Source organism: Oncorhynchus masou, chromosome 31, assembly GCF_036934945.1.
Source record: "Oncorhynchus masou masou isolate Uvic2021 chromosome 31, UVic_Omas_1.1, whole genome shotgun sequence".
NCBI lineage: Eukaryota > Metazoa > Chordata > Actinopteri > Salmoniformes > Salmonidae > Oncorhynchus > Oncorhynchus masou.
Window position 1 is genome coordinate 21,507,558 of NC_088242.1, and position 22,160 is coordinate 21,529,717.

Consider the following 22,160-nt stretch of genomic DNA (forward strand, 5'->3'; position numbering starts at 1 on the left):
GTAAATCCCTTTCAAAAATGTACCATGGTAGTACAATGAAAAAATGCCAATGCCAAAATGCAAATGTTTTTTTTGGAAACTACCATGGCACGAATATTACCATGTTATTTTTCTGCCATGGTAGTGTAGTGGAAATTTCCTGTATTTACCAAATCATGAGAGCAAACCACCACACAAGTCAGAGTTCTCATAAAGTCCATCTTTAATTATTATGAGCTCCATCACAACCCTGTGACTCTCAGATCAATTCAGTGTCTAAATAAATTCTCTGAGAGTCCTTACACATTGCAACTGAGATCCTTTATAGCAAAGACACACACAGCCAGACAGCATTGGCTATAAATTATCATTCAGCTTTGTCTCCTAAACTATGTTCTTATCTCGCTCTTGGTACCTCTCAGGACCAAAAACAAAACCTCATCCACTAGCATATATCAAATACACCCCTTCCTGGACAAGATCACAGAGAGACAGTGACTGGCACACAGACATTGTGGAGCCAAGAGATAATTGGTTCCCCCTCAATCACCCCTTCACATGGTTTAAAATACATGTTTACATATGAAGACAAGCTTGACCTCTCCCCTTTCTGTGGCCCAAGTAACTGAACCCTGACAGAGAACAGATAACTGCAAACGGCCAACAGTATTAACCAAAAGAAGACATTCTAATGACAAATATCTCACATAAGCATGCAATAAAATAAATTCAACATTTTATTTATAAATGTTACCTAAAGAATTCTGATTCTGCTAACGACAGTAGTTTCAAAAAATATTTTGTTTTTCATTGTTCTTGCTACCATGCTACAAAAATTAACCATGGTAGTACAATGTAAAAAAAAAAAAACTAGCAGCATGTAGTGAAAGCATGGTATTTGTTTACAATGTATTAAGATGGTCTGTGTCCCACTGTTTTTCAGGTAAAGAGAACAAAAATTGTAGTAATTTATGGTATTCGCATGATTTATGCGATTTATGGTACTCGCATGATGGTACATTGGCTCTGCAACAGTACCCTCTTAAACCCTTTTAGCTCATAGTGAAAAACCACAACACACATATATAGTAGTGTAGTCTACTCACTTCAACCTTGGGACCTGGATCGGGTATGGTGAGAAGAATTAAGAAACCTTGAAAATGAAAAATAGTTTATCTGGTGCTTCTCTCTTCAATACAGTTTTCAGTTGTCTCTCAATCACCTGACTTGGCTACACTTGTAATTCTAAATAGCAACATACTAAAACATTTGTAAAAATGTATTAATTATCATATCTCGTAAAAAATAGCTTGACTGGAGCTAACTTTAGCCAACGTTCGCTTCTATGCAAACTTTTATCAATAAAAATATCGAAACATTACAAAAATTATAAAATATGTTTACACTCTGCGTAACTTGGTGTTTCACATCCTATGCTTAATAACTCGCTCACTATGATTATAAAGTTTAAAATATTTTGTTCATCCTAGTGCTTCTCTCTTCAGTTTTCTGTTGGCTTGGCTCTTTCATTCCCTGACTACTAGGCAGGCTAGCGCGTGAAGCTGTAGAGTGCGAGAAGCTCCCACTGCCTGCTGAAATGAGCACAACACCCCTTGACTATAAATACTGTAACGACCAATACGGTAAATGATTCGGATACCCCATATAATCTCACATTTCATGTTGGCAACACAGGAAACCAAAACATGAGCAAAAAACGGTACTATTAATACAGAAAGTTTTACCCCTTTTTCACAGCAACCATTTCCTTTTTCTTTGATGTTACAAACTAAGGACAAAATCGTAGCCTGCCTCTGACTTTATAAAAAAATATACCCATGATGATACCATATGATAATTTTTGGTACCATTTATCATAATTGTGCGTTACCATGGTAGAATATAAACTCAGCAAAAAAAGAAACGCCCCTTTTTCAGGACCCTGTCTTTCAGAGATAATTTGTAAAAATCTAAATAACTTCACAGATCTTCATTGTAAAGGGTTTAAACACTGGTTCCCATGCTTGTTCAATGAACTATAAACAATTCATGAACATGCACCTGTGGAACGGTCGTTAAGACACTAACAGTTTTACAGACGGTAAGCAATTAAGGTCACAGTTATAAAAACTTAGGACACTAAAAGGGCCTTTCTACTGACTCTGAAAAACACCAAAAGAAAGATGCCCAGGGTCCCTGCGTGAATGTGGCTTAGGCATGCTGCAAGCCGGCATGAGGACCGCAGATGTGGCCAGGGCAATAAATTGCAATGTCTGTACTGTGAGACGCAGAAAACAGAGCTACAGGGAGACCGGGTGGACAGCTGATCGTCCTTGCAGTGGCAGACCACGTGTAGCAACACCTACACAAGATTGGCACATCCAAACATCACACCTGCAGGACAGGTACAGGATGGCAACAACAACTGCCCGAGTCACACCAGGAACGCACAATCCCTCCATCAGTGCTCAGACTGTCAATAGGCTGAGAGAGGCTGGACTGAGGGCTTGTATGTGTTGTAAGGCAGGTCCTCACCAGACATCACCGGCAACAACGTTGCCTATGGGCACAAACCCACCGTCGCGGGACCAGACAGGACTGGCAAAAAGTGCTCTTAACTGACGAGTCGCGGTTTTGTCTCACCAGGGGTGATGGTCGGATTCGCGTTTATCGTCAAAGGAATGAGCGTTACACCGAGGCCTGTACACTGGAGCGGGATTGATTTGGAGGTGGAGGGTCCATCATGGTCTGGAGTGGTGTGTCACAGCATCATCGGACTGAGCTTGTTGTCATTGCAGGCCATCTCAACGCAGTGTGTTACAGGGAAGACATCCTCCTCCCTCATGTGGTTCCCTTCCTGCAGGCTCATCCTGACATGACCCTCCAGCATGACAATGCCACCAGCCATACTGCTCGTTCTGTGCGGGATTTCTTGCAAGATAGGAATGTCAGTTTTCTGCCATGGCCAGCGAAGAGCCCGGATCTCAATCCCAATGAGCACGTCTGTGACATGTTGGATCGGAGGGTGAGGGCTAGGTGCAGTCCATGAGGAGGAGATGCACTGCAGTACTTAATGCAGCTGGTGGCCACACAGATACTGACTGTTAATTTTGATTTTGATTCCCCTTTGTTCAGGGACACATTATTCCATTTCTGTTAGTCACATGTCTGTGGAACTTGTTCAGTTTATGTCTCAGTTGTTGAATCTTATGTTCATACAAATATTTACACGTTAAAAAGTTTGCTGAAAATTAACACAGTTGACAGTGAGAGGACGTTTCTTTTTTTGCTGAGTTTATAATGCTACTGGTAGCTCGCGATTGACCTAGGGTCTAGGGTGTCTGGGGTGATAGAGGTGTGCGCCATAACCAGCCTATCAAAGCACTTGATCATTACAGATGCTAGAAACAAGTATTTCGCTGCGCCTGCTTTAACATTAACGTATCTGTTTACGAGATCAAAACATTTATTTTGGATTTGATTGGTTTGGAATCAAAAATGTATTTACAAATGTATCCCCATCCATGTACAGTCGTGGTCAAAGGTTTTGAGAATGACACAAATATTAATTTTCACAAAGTCTGCTGCCTCAGTTTGTGTGATGGCAATTTGCACATACTCCAGAATGTTAGGAAGAGTGATCAGATGAATTGCAATTAATTGCAAAGTTCCTCTTTGCCATTCAAATTAACTGAATCCCCCCCCCAAAAGGCTGGAGATCACTCTGTCATGCTGATTGAGTTTGAATAACAGACTGGAAGTTTCAAAAAGAGGGTGGAATCATGCTTGGAATCATTGTTCTTCCTCTGTCAACCATGGTTACCTGCAAGGAAACACGTGCCGTCATCATTGCTTTGCACAGAAAGGGCTTCACAGCCAAGGATATTGCTGCCAGTAAGATTGCACCTAAATCAACCATTTATCGGATCATCAAGAACTTCAAGGAGAGTGGTTCAATTGTTGAGAAGAAGGCTTCAGGGTGCCCAAGAATATCCAGCAAGCGCCAGGACCGTCTCTTAAAGTTGATTCAGCTGTGGGATCGGGGCACCACCAGTACAGAGCTTGCTCGGGAATGGCAGCAGGCAGGTGTGAGTGCATCTGCACGCACAGTGAGGCAAAGACTTTTGAAGGATGGCCTGGTCAAGAAGGTTAGCAAAGAAGCCACTTCTCTCCAGGAAAAACATCAGGGACAGACTGATATTCTGCAAAAGGTACAGGGATTGGACTGCTGAGGACTGGGGTAAGGTAATTTTATATGATGAATCCCCTTTCTGATTGTTTGGGGCATCTGGAAAAAAGCTTGTCTGGAGAAGACAAGGTGAGCGCTACCATCAGTCCTGTGTCATGCCAACAGTAAAGCATCCTGAGACCATTCATGTGTGGGGTTGCTTCTCAGCCAAGGGAGTGGGCTCATTCACAATTTTGCCTAAGAACACAGCCATGAATAAAGAATGGTACCAACACATCCTCCGAGAGCAACTTCTCCCAACCATCCAGGAACAGTTTGGTGACGAACAATGCCTTTTCCAGCATGATGGAGCCCCTTGACATAAGGCAAAAGTGATAACTAAGTGGCTCGGGGAGAAAACATTGATATTTTGGGTCCATGTCCAGGAAACCCCCCAGACCTTAATCCCATTGAGAACTTGTGGTCAATCCTCAAGAGGCAGGTGGACAAACAAAACCCCACAGATTATGACAAACTCCAAGCATTGATTATGCACGAATGGGCTGCCATCAGTCAGGATATGGCCCAGAAGTTAATTGACAGCATGCCAGGGCGGATTGCAGAGGTCTTGAAAAAGAAGGGTCTACACTGCAAATATTGACTCTGCATCAACTTCATGCAATTGTCAATAAAAGCATTTGACACGTATGAAATTCTTGTAATTATACTTCAGTATTCCATAGTAACATCTGACAAAAATATCTAAAGACACTGAAGCAGCAAACTTTGTGATATTTCATATTTCGGTCATTCTCAAAACGTTTGGCCACGACTGTAGATGTGTTAGCTGACAATGTCACAAAAACGATGGGTAAGCTTCCGTGGGGAAGAAATCCGTGAGTTGTTGTAATTCTGGATGGCCAGACAGCTACCAACAATGACAAGAACTTTCACGTGGGTTATTTTAAGTGACTCGTTTGAGCTAGTTTAATCTTGTTCTTGCATCATGTCTTGTTGAGGGGTTATGAATGATTTCGGGTGAATGCTAAAATGCACTAGCTAGCTAACCACTGTAACGATATATTTGAGAGAAGTGATAATTGTGCAAATATTTATGTTTTTAGTCAACTTTGAAGACGAAATACAGTAAACGTGTTATCAACATTGTAAACCAATCACGTCTGCTTCGCCCCATAGTTGCGCACACTGCGGTTTTGTTGCGAAACAACCAACCAGTTGCATTATCAGTGGTATAGAGTTGGACATTATTTGAGGAACATTTGTTTGTGGAACGTGTGTTCCGTGTCTGTTTCCAGTCGGTAACATTATTCGCCTAGTGTGCATCTCTGAAACTAGCTAGCTAGTAGCCGCTAAACATGGCTACAGTTCTCCCACCCAGACCTTGCGATAGCAACCCTGCAACCCCGGGCGCCCAGTCTATAAAGGTAAACTTGGCAAATATATCGTAACAGAATATACACATTGCTGGCCAAACATGCTAATAATGTGTTTAAGACAGCATGCTAAGCCGGTGCGCGCTAACGACAACACATCAACCTCCAACTCCTTTGTTGTCATCAAACCTACCGCCGTTTCGCTAGTTAGCAACGTGAGAAATATTTACAAATGACTATTTAATAGTGGCAGACCAGGTCAGTTACTAGTTTTATTCAGCGTTGCTGAACGCAGGCCACTTGTAATGTAGATAGTTGTTAGCTATGTTACTGTTGGAGGGTCGATATGTTGTAACTTGTCGTTGTTAGCAAACGACTAACATTACTACTTAGCTATCCATACCGTTAGCTAACTAACTTGCTTAGCTAGCATAGTGTCTCGCTATCTAGCTAGGTACCTAGCTAGCTGTTTAGTGTGTCAGTATATCATTGTTTTTGTTTACATCGTGTGTGTCATTAGACTTCAGTCCAAGTCGAATGCTCGTTGTCGTTAAAACATTTTATTTAACATTTATTTAACTAGGCAAGTCCGTTTAAGAACAAATTATTATTTACAATGACAGTCTACACCGGCCAAACCCGGACGACGCTGGGCCAATTATACGTCGAGATGCAGTGCCTTAGACCACTGCGCCACTCGGATCTGACTGTGATACTAATTATTGGTATAACGTTACTATCTGAAACAAAGCCCTGCAAAAAAATCCAGAATGTTGAATACAATTGCATTTGACCTTACTCGACCAGTTGTCTGTGCGGTTGGTCCTTCAGATGGTCGAAATTGGAGACAAAATATTAATAGGAGGGCTTCCTGAGTGGCGCAGTAGTCTAAGTCACTGCATCACAGTGCTTGAGGTGTCACTACAGCCCTGGGTTCGATCCCAGGCTGTGCCAAAGCTGGCCGTGACTGGTAGACCAATGAGGCGGCGCACAATTGGCCCAGCATCGTCTGGGTTAGGGGAGGGTTTGGCCGGTGGGGATTTCCGTGTCCCATCGCGCTCTAACGACTCCTTATGGTGGGCCCGGCACCTGCAAGATGACTTCGGTCTCCAGTTGGACGGATTTTCTTCCGACACATTGGTGTGGATGGCTTCCAGGTTAAGCGAGCAGCGTGTCAAGAAACCGTGCGGCTTGGCAGGGTCGCCTCTCCCGAGTTCGTAGAGGATTTGCAGAGATGGGACAAGACTGACTATCAATTGGCTGTCACGAACATTGGGGGTAAAAAAACATCTATATATAATATCCACAGGAAAGTATTATTTATCTGACTTTTTAGAGCGCTGGTACTGGCCATTAAAGTTTATCACCTGGCACATGTGCAAAACCATCTGCAAGACATGGGAGAGTATGAATGCATACTTCTGTCTTGTGCACTTTCTCTGGGTCATGACCAAACAAATTCTTGATTGCCACACAGAGACCTGCGTTTTGAAGTCGGTTTAATAATTATTTCCTGTCGTTATTTTGTTTTAAATTTCAACCAGTTGAAGGACCAACCCCAAGGACAATCGTCAGTTGAGTAAGTTTGAGTAAGTTCCATTTTTATTCAACATTCGCTACATACAAGGGACGTTCTATGTAAACGTGCGTGGCTATGCTGCACAGGCAATGGAGAGCATCGTCACAATTGGGACTAGGCCTACCTCAAGGCTAGCCACAGGAGGTTGGTTGCGCCTTAATTGGGGAGGACAGGCTCGTGGAAATGGCTAGAGTGGAAATGGTATCAAAACACCTAACGCATGTCGGTGCCATTCCATTTGCTTCATCCCAGCCATTATTATGAGCCGACCTCCCCTCAGCAGCCTCCACAGGCTAACCCAATAATGGACTACATGAGCCTAATGTTACTCCTTATAGTCCAAGGACCTTAGGTGTTCTACTTCGAGGGGATTGGGCTTTATAAGCCATAATTGATAAATACCATCTAAACGAGAATGCATTCTCAATTGCATTACAGTTCTAAAAACATAAAGCCCTTTACTTTCATATCACATCAAAAATAATTTCACGAAAGCTAAATATACACTTACTGTTAACTAGTTTTAACACAGTTGCAGCCAACAGTATTTTTCAGTGACAACAGGTTTGTGGCATTAGTCTTCCGATTACACAAACAGATGTTCAGAGACGCAGATGGCTAATTGGAACATGTAGTGGTATCCGTCTTCAGTCTGTGGCCGCGGTCCAAAAATGTATATGACACACCCTCGCCCACTTACTCTTCTTGCCTTATGCCTTTGGGGGAATCCCCTTCGCCATCTTGGAGGGCGGTCCAAATTATTAGCCAAGCAAGGGAAGTTTGCAACGTAAGCCCCTCAGTCCTCAAATTTTTTGTTGACTTTGCGAGTGTACGATTGTTCACTCCGGGCCTGAAACTCCCCATAATTAAATGTGTGACGATTTGTACATCCACTAAGAAAAGTCCCCGAAAACGTAAAAACAACATCAATGGAGAAGTCACCATACAAGTGTAAGTAAAAACGAATGCAAATAAGTTTGAAATTGTGCTACTAATGCACATGACAGCACAAACGTCTTGTATGTTTTTGTTTGGTTATCTTTTTCAAATTGTAGAAATAAAATATTTTCCTACTTCAGAAGTTCAAGCTAGGGAGGCTAATGTTAGTTAGCTAATTAATATGCTAGCTATCATACAGTAGGTGTATATTAATAATTATATAAGTAGACATGCACTCATTATTGACTGTAGTGCATATAAAGCACCCAATGCTACCTGTGGCTAAAAAACTCAATCATCGCGGCATGAACGAGAGACACATTTCCGGTCCGTTTAAAAATCATTCCTTCCTCCCTCGCCCTTCGAGTGTATACTCGTCCGACGTCATGATACGTCATCAGAAGTGTCCACTTAAGGCGGGAGGCCAAGATGGCGGCTTGAACAGAGGCTTTTTTTACAGAGCTCCGCAACAAACTTCAGAAAGATTGTGGGAAAAAAAAACAAGTTTAATTTGTTCAAGATATAAGAACTTTCCTGGGACTGGAATAATAATTGGATCATTTATTTTGGCGTGTCCATGTGACAAAGGAAAGGAAAAAGCTAGCAGTTCTATTGCTTGTCAACAATCGAGGAACGTGCTTATAGACAACTACCATAACTACGCTTGCCCTATGGATAATCTCATGCTTTCGAATGCTGTTGAAGATGATGAATTCCCCTCTTCACCGGTTACTCTACGCAAACCTCCACCCTCCAAAATAACCCAACATGAACTCTGACATCGTGGCTACCCTCCTTACTCATCAACTCCATGTCTGATGCCATTGAGAAAATGTTAGGCGTGAACAACATGGTTATCCAAGGCTTGAAAAAGACTGGAGTTTGCATGATGTGAAAATTAGTGGCAGAAGTTGAAAAAAGTCTGGAAAATAATAACAATGTCTACCATAGTCTCACTGATCTGGAACAATACACAAGAAGATGGAACCTGAGACTTTACAGCATGCCAAAGGTGGGGAATGAGGATGTGCGACAGGAGGCTATCTGCCAAGAAGTTATGCCTGCAGAGAAGAACAAAGTTGGTGATCCCATCGACGTTGTGCATTGCCTCGGCAAGAAGCAACCGATAAAAAGGATTCAAGACTAAGGGGTATAATCATCCTCTTCACTGCCAGATTCTACAGAAATTCTGTCAGGAAAGCTGCTACCACAGTCTGCGTTTCACTGAGCATCTCAGCCCGGAGGACATAGAAAGAAGGAACAAGTTGTGGCCAACGATCAAGAAAGCACAAAATGAGGGGAAAGGCTGCTTACTTCGTCGGAAGACGAGGCTTCATCAACGGTTCGGAAATCCATATTCCTCCCTAGAATCTCACCAGAAGGACACATTGACGGTTTCAGCCATGGTATTCCAATTTCCCTTGTACTGATTAATGTTACCTAACAAGCATCAGGTGACTATTTTTCAGAATACTCAGGTACCTCAATTTATTAGTTTGTTCTGTATGACCAGACCAGAAGGCCTATTTTGTTTACAAACTTACGATGAAGACTGAAAGTTGTATTTATTTTTTATGCATAGAGTAACTGATACTGTTTTAAAGGGGCATACACGTCTGCTCTGACTTTACACGGTTATTGTTCTATTTAGTTAATACTTATTTCCAAGTGAAAAAGGTCTGAGGAACATGTATATGTAAAACATTTTTTTATCAGTTTTCATATGCACTTAAAATAGTAGATACCCTTTTATTTAAATTATTTTCTATTTTATTTCTCAGAATAGTTCCTGATTACACTAAAGAGGGTTTATAAATATTATATATTATTATATATTATACATAATATATATAATATATAATATATATATATATATATATATGTGTGTGTGTTGATAAAAATGGGCCTTTATTAGATCTAGGAAAAAATAGATTGAGGGTGAACGGCAGGGTAGCCTAGTTGTTAGAGTGTTGGACTAGCAACCGGAAGGTTGCGAGTTCAAACCCCCGAGCTAACAAGGTACAAATCTGTCGTTCTGCCCCTGAACAGGCACTTAACCCACTGTTCCAGGCCGTCATTGAAAATAAGAATTTGTTCTTAACTGACTTGCCTGGTTAAATAAAGGTAAAAAAAAAAAATCATCCTATTTAGAGTTGAGAAATTTCACTCTACAAATAACACTATCCATAAGTTAAACATGGATGGTGTTATGCTAAATACAATTTAGCAATTTTAACAGGAAATTGTATAGCTCTACGTTCTACCAGGAATCCACAGATGTTTTTTGACTGAATAATGTTCACTATCATTGATACAGAATCTAAACAGTGTGATGAACCCATCAAAGTTGAAGAGCTGAGTTTATCAAACATTTTAAGGACAATAAATCACCAGGTGTTGATGGAATTACTTCAGAATTTTACATATTTTCTGAACACTAGACTTCCTTTTTGAAGTCTGTTTAGAGAGTAATAAAAACAATGTTCTCCCTCCTACAATGAGTCAGGGGTTAATAACACTGACACATAAGCCTACAAAATAAGTGCTGCTCATCGATAGCTGGCGTCCAATTTGTCTTCTTAATAATGACTAAGATATTAGCCTTACTACTTGCAAAAATAATGAAAGAAGTCCTGGATGCAATCATTGAGGAAACAGTGGCTTTATGAGGAACATACATATTTCTAACAAGTTCAAGTATTAGACATACTTGATAACTCAGACCTAATAACCGAGGATAGCTTCATATTATTTAAAGATTTTATAAAGTATTTGACACAGTAGAGCATCAGTTCCTCTTCCACTCCCTTGAGAAATTTGGCTTTGGGGATTTTTTTCTGTAAGTTTATTAAGACTATACAAATGGTAACAGCACTATCAAATTGAAATATGGCACCTTACCTAGATTTGAGTTAAAGAAAGGAATTAGGCAAGGCTGTCCAATCTGTATCTGTTTTTATTATTCTTATTTATTCTTTAAATAATAGTCCTGTACAAGGTATTTCCATAGCTGGCAAAGAAATTATTATAATCCAGCTGGCTGATGATACTACACTTTTTCTGAAAGACGCTTACCAAATTCCCATATCGATCAATGTGATACAATCCTTTTCTGTCCAAATCTACCATTATATGCATATCCTAGCTTCTGGACCTGAGTAACAGGCACTTTACTTTGGGCACGCTTTCCATCCGGATGTGAAAATACTGCCCCCTACCCAAGAGAGGTTAAGTGTTTGGATCGTAACCTGTGTTTTTCGCAAACAAGTGCCGTAACATGGAAATTCCATGTGCATTCACAATGCAGCTGTGCTTCTGCCAGCAACGGGTTGGGTCTCATGGTGCGTTCCTTTTCAGATGATATGGCATTGCAACTGTACTTCCATTACTGTACCTCAATTCCACCTCACAAAGTTCACATTTCCTTGTCATTTAACTTCTCAGTCTTACCATACAGGACATTGCTGCTATCTCTCGCCTTTCTTTTAAATTTTTCCAAATGTTAACAACGATGATGTAGTCGTGGAGAGTCGACACCAAAGTAATTGATTCCTCCTTGTACGTCAACTGAAGATGAGATTCCGTATGGGATTGACTCTTAAGATTCAGTAGTTTTGGAACGGAGGAGTCTGATTTAGTTGCCAAGACTGCACACACGGGTGTAATCATTAGTTGAAACTGTTGCAAAATAATTTGCAACTAAAAGGAGAGTTTCTATTGGACAAATGCAGGTAGGTCTCTCCCTCGCCATTTCATTCAGTTTGCTTTTGTTTAAGAAACATTTTGCAACAATCTGTGTAATGAATATGCCCCAGGCGAGGGAGAGCGAGGAGTGGGCAAGCAGAAAAAAACGATGTGCATATGCATTGGTAATCTATCTTGCATGCCTCGCAAATTCACCAAAGAAGCCTAAAATTCTATTTAAATTACAGAACTTTCCCCAGCCTTTATAGCCTATTGTCTAGTTAGGCTATAACACAGAATTGTTTTGTGGTAACTGCACTGCCATAAAAAGGGTTTGCGATTTTTCTTTAATGTTAAGGATTCCAATTTTGTTTAAATGTTTTGACGTTTTAACGTTCACACTCTTAGTGTGTAGTAATTTAACCGTTAAAAAATATATATATATATATATATATTTCTTGCTGATAAGAAAGAAATATATATATATATTTCTTGCTGATAAGAAAGATCTGTTCCTTCTGTTTACAAAACTGTACTGCGAAATATGCGTGTTAACGTTTAGAACAAGGATCGGGGCTCTTGACAAAACACCTTCGGCATGAACATACTATCGTCAATAGATAGGTACAGTGCCTTCAGAAGGTATTCATACCCCTTGACTTATTGCACGTTTTGTTGTTACAGCCTGAATTCAAAATTAATTATGTTGTTTCTCTCACCTATCTACACAGAATACCCCTTAATGACAAAGAACATGTTTTGAGCTTTTTTTTCTTCCAATTGATTGAAAAGAAAATACAGAAATATAACTAATTTGCATAAGTATTCACATGTTTGAGTCAATACATGTTAAAGTCACCTTTGGCAGCAATTACAGCAGTGAGTCTTTCTAGGTGAGTCTAAGAGCTTTGCAGTTTGCACACCTGGATTGTATCAGTCTTGCCATGGGTTTTCAAGTAGATTTCAGTCAAAACTAGGCCACTCAGGAACTTTCAATGTTGTCTTGGTAAGCAACTCCAGTGTATATTTGGCCTTGTGTTTTAGGTTATTGTCCTGCTGAAAGGTTAATTTGTCTCCATGTGTATGTTGGAAAACAGACTAAACCAGGTTTTCCTCTAGGGTATTGCCTGTGCTTAGCTCTATTACGTTTAATTTTTATACTAAACTCCTCAGTCCTTGCCGATGACAAGTATACCGATAACATGATACAGCTACCACCGTGCCTGAAAATATGAAGAGTGGGGCTCAGTAATGTGTTGTGTTGGATTTGCCCCAAACAACACTTTGTATTCAGGACATGAAGTTAATTTGTTTGCCACATTTTTTGCAGTTTTACTTTCGTGCCTTATTGCAAGCACGATTCATGTCCTTCGTTCTTTTCACTCTGTCATTTAGGTTAGTATTGTGGAGAAACTACAATGTTGTTGATCCATCCTCAGTTTTCTCTTATCACAGCCATTAAACTCTGTAACTGTTTTAAAGTCACCATTGCCCTCATGGTGACATCCCTGAGTGGTTTCCTTCTTCTCCGGCAACTGAGTTAGGAGGCCTGTATCTTTGTAGTGACTAGGTGTATTGATACACCATCCAAAGTGTAATTAATAACTTCATCATGCTCAAAGGGATAATCAATGTCTGCTTTTTAAAAATGTACCCATCTACCAATAGGTGACATTTGCAAGGTATTGGAAAACCTCCCTGGTCTTTGGTTGAATCTGTTTGAAATTCACTGCTCGACTGAGGGACCTTTAGAGATAATTGTATGTGTGGAGGCAGAGATGAAGTAGTCATAAAAAAAATCATGGTAAGCATTATTATTGCATACGGTGAGTCCATGCAACATATGTGACTTGTTAAGCACATTTTTACTCCTGAACTTAGTAAGGCTTGCCATAACAAAGGTGTTGAATAGTTATTGATCAAGACATTTCAGCTTTTCATTTTTAATTAATTTGTACACATTTCTAAAAACATAATTCCACTTTGATATTATGGGGTATTGTGTGTAGGCCAATAACACATCTACATTTAATCAATTTTAAATTCAGACTAACACAACAACATGTGGAAAAATTCAAGGGGTGCGAATACTTTCTGAAGGCCCTATAGTTGGCATCTATGAATGCGTTAACTCTAGGCTTGCTTTTTACATGTCATTTTTTAAAACATTTTAGTCATTAGCAGACACTCTTATCCAGAACGACTTACAGTAGGTTGTGAGGCCAGTTTGACATACTGCCAATTTTTCTAAAACAATGTTTGAGGTGGCTTATAGGAAGAGAAATTAACATTAAATTCTCTGGCAATCGCTCTGGTGGACATTCCTGCAGTCAGCATGCCAATTGCACACTCCCTCAACTTGAGACACTGTACTAGACATTGTGTTGTCACAGTCCACTCTAAAATGTGCAGTTATCTTGGAAAAGAAGAAATGCTTACTAACAGGGATGTAAGCAATTTGTGCACAACATTTGAGAGAAATAAGCTTTTTCTGCGTATGGAGCATTTCTGCAATCTTTTATTTCAGCTCAAGGAACTTGGGACCAACACTACATGTTGCGTTAACATTGTTGTTCAGTGGCCAACAAACTTTAATTCTGGAGAGAACTATTAACTTCAACAAGTAATAGTTCAGGTGTTTTGTGTATCCTAACTGTGTATCATAACTGTGTTTTTAGGATGACATTGAGGAAGTTTCCAATGATGGCAGTCAAGCTCCAAAAAGGCGGCGCATGGGTTCAGGCGACAGTTCCAGAAGTTGCGACACCCCCAGTCAGGAACTTGGGTATGTTGTAAGGTCGTATCTGAAGGTGTAGATAGACATATTTGCATCACTACTTCCTAATAGACCACACCCAATCTTTGTTAACAAACAGTTAGGCTGTTTTTACACAGGCAGCCCAATTCTGATCTTTTTTTTCACTAATTGTTTTTTTAATCAATCTCTTCAGGGCTGATCTGATTGGTCAAAGACTTAATTAGTGAAAGAAATATCAGAGAAGAAAAATCAGAATTGGACCGGTCTAATCGCAGCCTCTGTGTCTAATAACATAAGACTTTACCTTGCTCTTAACCTTTCAGTCATACATGTGTTTCCCCAGGCCCACATACTTCTCAGCAGAAAATCTGACTGAGTACAGGTGGCCCTCAGATGGCAGTGGGGAGTACTATATGTTGCAAGAACAAGTCAGTGAATATCTGGGAGTGACTTCATTCAAGCGAAAATATCCAGGTGATGTGGCTGAACGTTTGGCATATATGGTATAGGATCATTGTGTGTAAATTTGATGATTGGGCTATAACTAGGCTATCTGTAGACTATGCTGATGTTCAACTAGTTACTCTCTGGCTAACCATGCCTTACCTTAATAATAAATGCCATTTAGCAGACGCTTTTATCCAAAGCAATTTAGTCATGCATGTATACATTAATACACCCACTACCCTGGTGTTACAAGTGCATGTTCAACCAACTGAGCTACAAAGGACCATCAATGGAAATAAGCCTTCAGGCTTTGTCTATTTTTTAAATGACAAATGTAATGTTGTCTCCGGCTGGAGTAGCCTACTATTTTTAATTATCCAATATATTATTCTTTTAGATTTGGAAAGGAGAGACCTCTCCCACAAGGAGAAGCTATATCTGAGGGAGCAAAATGTCATCACCGAGACACAGTGCACCTTGGGTGAGAACTTAGAAACATGTAATTGTTGCGTAACCAGGATGAGCTTGGAGTGTGACATAGACCAATCAGGGCCAAAGCCATCCCAATAGTTGTTTTGGGGAATTAGGCCACTCCTTACCTTGCAACTGTATACATTAAGTAATTGTGAATCTCTTTTTCCAGGTTTGACTGCTTTAAGAAGTGATGAAGTCATTGATTTAATGATCAAGGAGTACCCGGGCAAACATGCTGAGTATTCTGTCATTCTCCAAGAGAGGGAGCGTCAGAGGATAGCAAAAGAGTACTCTGTAAGTACTCCCAGTTCAGAGAGTATTACTAATGTTGGTATGCTCAGCAACATTGACACTTTTTTTATCGCTTTGGTGTGGATGACAAAAGGGAATGTTACAACAGCCTTTGACTTAAGTTCCCAGATTATATTTTCACTCACAGTACATTAACGGTTGACATGGTTATTCTATATGTTGTGTGGTAACATAAAATTTTTATATTCTAGAAAATGCAGCAACAAAACCCTCAGAAGGTTGAAGCCAGTAAAGTGCCAGAGTACATAAAGAAAGCTGCCAAGAAAGCTGCAGAGTTCAACAGTAACTTCAACCGGGAAAGGATGGAAGAGAGAAGGGCATATTTTGACCTTCAGACACATGTACGTTAATACCTTCAATAAACAGAGACTTAGTAGTCATACATATTTTGTATGTGTTCATAAGAACTCCCACGTGTTCATGTTTGAGTAGATGCAGTATATCGGTACATTGGTAAACTGTAAGACGTATTTGTGTGAATTTGAACGTGTAATTGAATTGTGTTTCAAATGCAACTTTCGAACAGATTATCCAAGTACCCCAAGGGAGGTATAAAGTTCTTCCTCCAGAGAGAACCAAGACTGGACCCTATCCAGTGGCCCTCATCCCTGGGCAGTTCCAGGACTATTACAAAAGGTATGGGTCACTAACCCAAAAAATAGTCTTCATTAATGAGGTCCTGACCCCTAAAGATATTTGAATAGCTGATAAATTGATGTTCCTGTGTTTGATACAGGTACTCTCCCAATGAGCTGCGCTACTTGCCCCTGAACACAGCCCTGTTCGAGCCCCCCCTTGACCCGGAGCTGCCTGCCCTGGACAGCGATGGGGACTCGGATGATGCAGATGAAAACAAGGGAGAAGAGGGCAAGAAAAATTCAGTAAGGAACTGGATTCTGGAACTCTTTGTACACGCTTCACTTGATTTCAGAGCTTGAGATGCAATGACATGTTGTATTGTATTACCAGTAAATGCCTAGAGATGCTTTGTAGGTTGACTATGTAAACTTCTTGGCAGCTTGCTTGAATAGTAAGAACTGAATTGTGTTTACAGGACAGCTCATCTGGAAACACCTCAGATGGGGACAGTCAGGACAGTGGAGTGCAGTCAAAGGGCAAGGCCAAGGACAGGACTGCCACCCCGGCTAAAGATGCCACCCCACGCCTCAACCAACACAAATCTGTCCCTGGGTACAAGGTAGAAGAAAAAAGCCCCTGACTTTCTCCACCAGCACTTCTTTTCCCTTTCCCCTACTCCGGAACCTCTTCCAGCTTCTTCAGCACTTTCAGTAGAGAGACCCTCCTTTGTCCCAACCCCGATTTCTGGCCCTGTCACTCCTAACACACACACGCCACCAGGTGGCAATAGTTCTCTCTTGGGGCAACACTGCCTTCCCTCTTCCACTTGGTCCAGTTTGGTTGTGAACCAACCATATGGTTAAAGAGACGTTCCGGATATTTGGCGACTGCTTAAGTATTCTTTTTAAATCTCCCGCTTTGGGCTGGATGTGGCAATGTGTAGTTCATACATGCATAGTCTATGAGCAGAATTATTGTCTTACCTCAATTAGCCACAAAATCCCTAGTTTGAAAACAACTGTTTTCTGGAAGCTGTGTTTTGAGCAATGCAAGCTTGGCCCATGTGGGCAAGCCCCATAGCAATTAGAGTTCCAGCCAGTCTGCTTCAGCCCTTTGCCATTTGAGTGACAGCTAGCAAGATGCACATTGACGAGTTGCACAGTGAGAGAAGAAGGCGGCTGGCCCAGTCATGCCCAGCGTTATCCAATAAGGTTGCAGGGCGGGCCCAACGACTCTGTGACACAGCGAGCAATGACGTACTGCATGTAAGCAATTTTAGGGGAACCATTCTGGTTCTTCAGCGTTAATTTCAGAACTACTGGCTAAAAAGAATGCAAATCTTCCGGAAAGTCTCTTTAAAACAGTGATGGTTCTATACCAACCGTATGGTAATACACTGATGGTTCCGTATCAGAATTTATGAGCAATAACATTTTGGAGTAGTTCTGTCACATCTAGGACTTGTTCTTCACTGCACTTTTGATTGGTCTTAAAGACTTGTACATTTTTTACCCTATTTGAATGTCTTAATATACCTCTCTTCTGTGTACTTGGCAACACACTAATTAAGACAAGAGACCAGTTACAGTATATTTGGCTGCTAGATTCATTGTTTTTAAACATATTTCTTATGATACATACTTTATAAGATGCATACATTTTATTTAGTAGTAGCACTAAAATTACGTTAATACTTGAGTGTTTAAAAGTTTTATAATTAAAATTATGTCTGTGTATATTAGTATGCTTTTAAACCAGTATTCTTGTGCCATTATTCTATAACGGTTGTTTGATATAACCTTACAGACTGTTCTTTGTTTATTATGAGACTGGAGAACACAATGTCAGTGTGTCAGAGGCCTGTTAATACACATTCTATATGTTGGCTTTTTTACTTTCGGTTGCCTCTGAAAGTTATTGTTGTGTTAAGTTTAAATTATTTGATAAGAGAATGGCATTTCCGGGATCAACATGATCTACCTTCTGGCAATTTACTCTCATCGGTTTTACTGCAAGGGCAACAAGGCAGAATTGAGCAAATTTAGTTTGCCAAAACCGACAGCAAGAGCAGTCAGCACAAATATACATAGCTTGTCATGGCATGACTAGTATTACTACACTACAAACACCATATCATACATCAGGATTTGGTCATTGATTGATGTGGAGAGCTCATAACTTTCGACAGGGATGGATTTGTCTGTTATGTTTCCAATCAGCATGTTTCCACACCACACTTTTAAACCAAACTTTGTAAAACCTTTGTCTACTTACCCTCGCTTTATTGTTGGTATGTAATGCGTCATAGATGTGTTCGAATTTAACAATAACTTTCCAATATCGGCGCTCGTTAAATTAAGACTGAACCCAATACAGATACAATACTTGCATAAAAATGTACTCAACCTATTAATGTTGCCAAAGAAAACATGGCATTAAAGTTTTACTTTATTATAATTTTATTGCAAGGTAGAGTTCAGGGACTACAAGAAATTATTATTTTCATAATCGTAATGGTATAAATTGCTTGTGTTGGCACTACACTGCAGGGGTAGCCATCTGAATCCCAACAGAAAATATATAACCTTTTCTTATGTTTTGCACCAGTCAAATGAAACATTTTCAGGATGGCAACACCAAACATTTTGAAAATAGGTGATATTTTCATGAACACACAGTGTACTTCACACTCATGGGCTGTATCCTCCCAATTGATTGCACACATTCCCAATATTTGTGCAGACTGCGCACCTAAGTAGGTACAGTTTATGTTGATCCTTCAAAGCTCAATTTGTATTCTTCTCACTCAGAATTGAATGTGTCTTACATGTTTGATTTGAGTGCAATGGCATAAAGGTGCCCCTTTGATTGTCATACCTTCCTTGGATACATTTTTGTTCTCCTAGTTTAGCTGGCACTCTTTCTGTGAAGACCTCTTGTATTCAATTAGCTATGTCCTTTATTAACTTAACTGTGTATCTCTAATCTCCGATTCGCCCTCCCACATTTCGTTGTTTGTTTCTTAGAAAGGCTTTAACTGCTCTTATCTAATCCAGTACTTTTTATGTAGGAAAACGTTTGATATGTCAGTATTTAGACACAGTTAACCATTGAAATAAAGATTTCAAACAAATAGACTGTACAGAGATGTTTTGATTGTGTTAGCAGCACAGAGACTGAGGTCCTGTAAAGAAATATATATCTGCAGTGAAAGAGGAGTTTTCCTTCTGTCAGAAATGTCTTTGGCTAACTGCCTTTTTATAAATGTGGGTTAAAAATGGGTGGAAACACCTCAGTCTCCTTAGGAGGGACATTGAAGTGTTTAACCTGCTATGAGCGCTGATGGGGGACAGCATGGCACATCCAACTTACTCTTAAATCAACTTGACCTCTTGGTTTTTGCCTTTTGGAGCTCTTGACCCACGACTATATATAAGTGATGACTACAAGCAAAGATTTGATGTGGGAGGTTCTCAAAATTAGACAAAATGCTTTCTTTAGTCATTCTTATTTGAGGGGGTGAAATAAGAAGCACCTAACAAGATTGTATCGATTGCGAGTGAAAATAAATGTGTGTGTGTGTATATATATATATATATATATATATATATATATATATATATATATATATATATATATATATATATATATATATATATATCACATCCTATGAGGCCTTTTAGGCTTTTACACATTGTACAGTATGTTTGTTGCTCAGAAGCCCTTTGTCACGTGGTGCACTAGGCCTTGTTGCTAAAAATTATAGCATTGTTCTGCCCTTGCAGCCTAAGGTCATACCCAATGCTATTTGTGGCATTTGCCAGAAGGGTAAGGAGTCCAACAAGAAAGGAAAGCCAGAAGCTCTCATTCACTGCTCACAGTGTAAGAACAGTGGTAAGTGGAACTTCTGTTTTGTTTTTAAATTAAAATTGACAAATCACACTAGCTTTCATTTACAACATAGCATTGTTCATAATGAACATAAAGCTTCTAAAATATGAGCAAAATAACTTAGTTCGATTAGCCTAGTCGTGATCACAAGTTGGGATTATGCAGTGTGTTTTGAAGTAGTGCTGTGGTGCGAGCGATGCCCTGTGTGTATGTGTGTGTGTCCCAGGTCACCCATCGTGCCTGGATATGAGTGAGGAGCTGGTGGGCCTGATTAAGACCTACCTGTGGCAGTGTATGGAGTGTAAGACGTGCACGGTGTGTGAGCAGCCCCACCACGAGGAGGAGATGATGTTCTGTGACAAGTGTGACCGGGGCTTCCACACCTTCTGCGTGGGCCTAGACTCCATCCCTCTAGGTGGGCTCTCTCTATTGGTCTTTTCAAATACTTTAAGGATGCCTCATTACTTCTTTCCTTGGCTAAATCTTTGATGGAATCATTGCTTACTCCTATCAATGAGTGTGTTAGATCAGTGATTATTTCATGGAAGGAAGGGACTCTGTCGCGCACTCTCTCACTTTCTCTTTATAGTCTCATATGGAGTTTTGTGGTGATTTGAATTTAGCTGGTTTTATGTGAAACAGCATTATTAATTTGCTTAGCCAACTGAACTACTTTTTGGCTTGAGGTGAAGACTGCCAATTATTTATTTTTTTGTGCAGTCAATAAGGGTTGTTTGTTACCTCAATTTGCTATAGTTAGTGTAGATGCACATTAAACATCCGAAAGTTCATGTTTGGAATGTGGTCAAAGTGCTTTAAGTGTTGAAATCAAATGTTAGAAATAGCTGTTTTTTGTCAGATGCCTTTTAGGATCCCACAATGCAGTCTATTTTTTAGCCTTTGGTTTGATGTGGCTCTACTGTGATATGTAACATCACAGTTTTTTTCTCCTCAGGTTGCTGGGTTTGTGAGTGTTGCATCAAGGAGTTCTCAACGCCCAAGAAAAAAGGAGGAATAAAAACACCCAAAAAATCTAAATCTGCACACAAATAGAATGTGATTACTGACAGTAATCAACTCAACAAGCTAATCCTCAATTTTAAAGATACTTTTTGTACTTTTGATTAAGACTAAGTTTGTTAATCCTGTATATATGGATTTACTTTGTCACAATTGGATTTGAAATGTCATTGCCACTGAAGTAAACATTTTTTTAATAACCCATGACTGCCCTGATGTTTCATTAAAGAAAATATTCTTTATTTACAGCCTATTCCTCTCAGGTGACAGTTACAATAGAATGCTAAATCAACCACAACATGTTATGTGAAATTTCTAAGGCCATAGTCAATAGAACCAGACATACAGCAGGCACCACAATAGCTCCTCGTGCATATTTGACAAGGACTGGCTTAAAAGCGACCAATTAGTCACCTGGAGAGCATGGCCCTGTTTAGCATCTGTCTAGGTGAGAGTCAAAGGGGACAAGTTTGCCTCTTACTGTCCCTTTGGGCCCAAGTGATGCTGTGAAGTCGCATTGCAGCTGCCATGTGGCGACCAGGTAGACTACACTAAGTGACAGATGCATGCATGTCCCTGTCATCTGATAGGTGAAGGTGTGGAGTACAATGGGCAGTTGGGTACAGCAGTGAGCCACACTGTAACAATACGCGTGTGAACGCTTGGCATTAAAAGGGCAGTGTTCCACTCAACAGCCGGTGTTTATTTTGAAGAGCCCAGTCAGTAAACATAACAGCGTTCAACAACTGAAGCCTGGCTTGGTCTGTTGAACAATGAGAATTGTGTAAATTGTCCTCTTATTTGCCAGTAGTTAAAAAAGTGTATATATATATATATATATATTAAAAATTGGCGCTAGAAGATGAATACTGAAAATGTGCAGTATGCTGTTTTTTATGCATGCTGGTCTTAAGGGTGCAGTAAAAAGTTGCTGTA

At 40.1% G+C, this 22,160-nt stretch overlaps 1 protein-coding gene across 1 annotated transcript; it reads left to right on the top strand.

Annotated features, from left to right (window-relative positions):
• Positions 1-5,440: 5,440 nt before the first annotated feature.
• phf10 (PHD finger protein 10) lies at positions 5,441-21,428 on the top strand. Its single transcript, XM_064950346.1, has 12 exons — positions 5,441-5,592; positions 14,422-14,528; positions 14,845-14,975; positions 15,346-15,429; positions 15,592-15,716; positions 15,926-16,075; positions 16,261-16,370; positions 16,471-16,615; positions 16,789-16,932; positions 20,099-20,207; positions 20,431-20,619; positions 21,160-21,428. Exons 1-12 carry the CDS (start codon positions 5,524-5,526, stop codon positions 21,255-21,257), a joined length of 1,461 nt encoding a protein of 486 aa, XP_064806418.1. The 5' UTR covers positions 5,441-5,523; the 3' UTR covers positions 21,258-21,428.
• Positions 21,429-22,160: the final 732 nt, after the last annotated feature.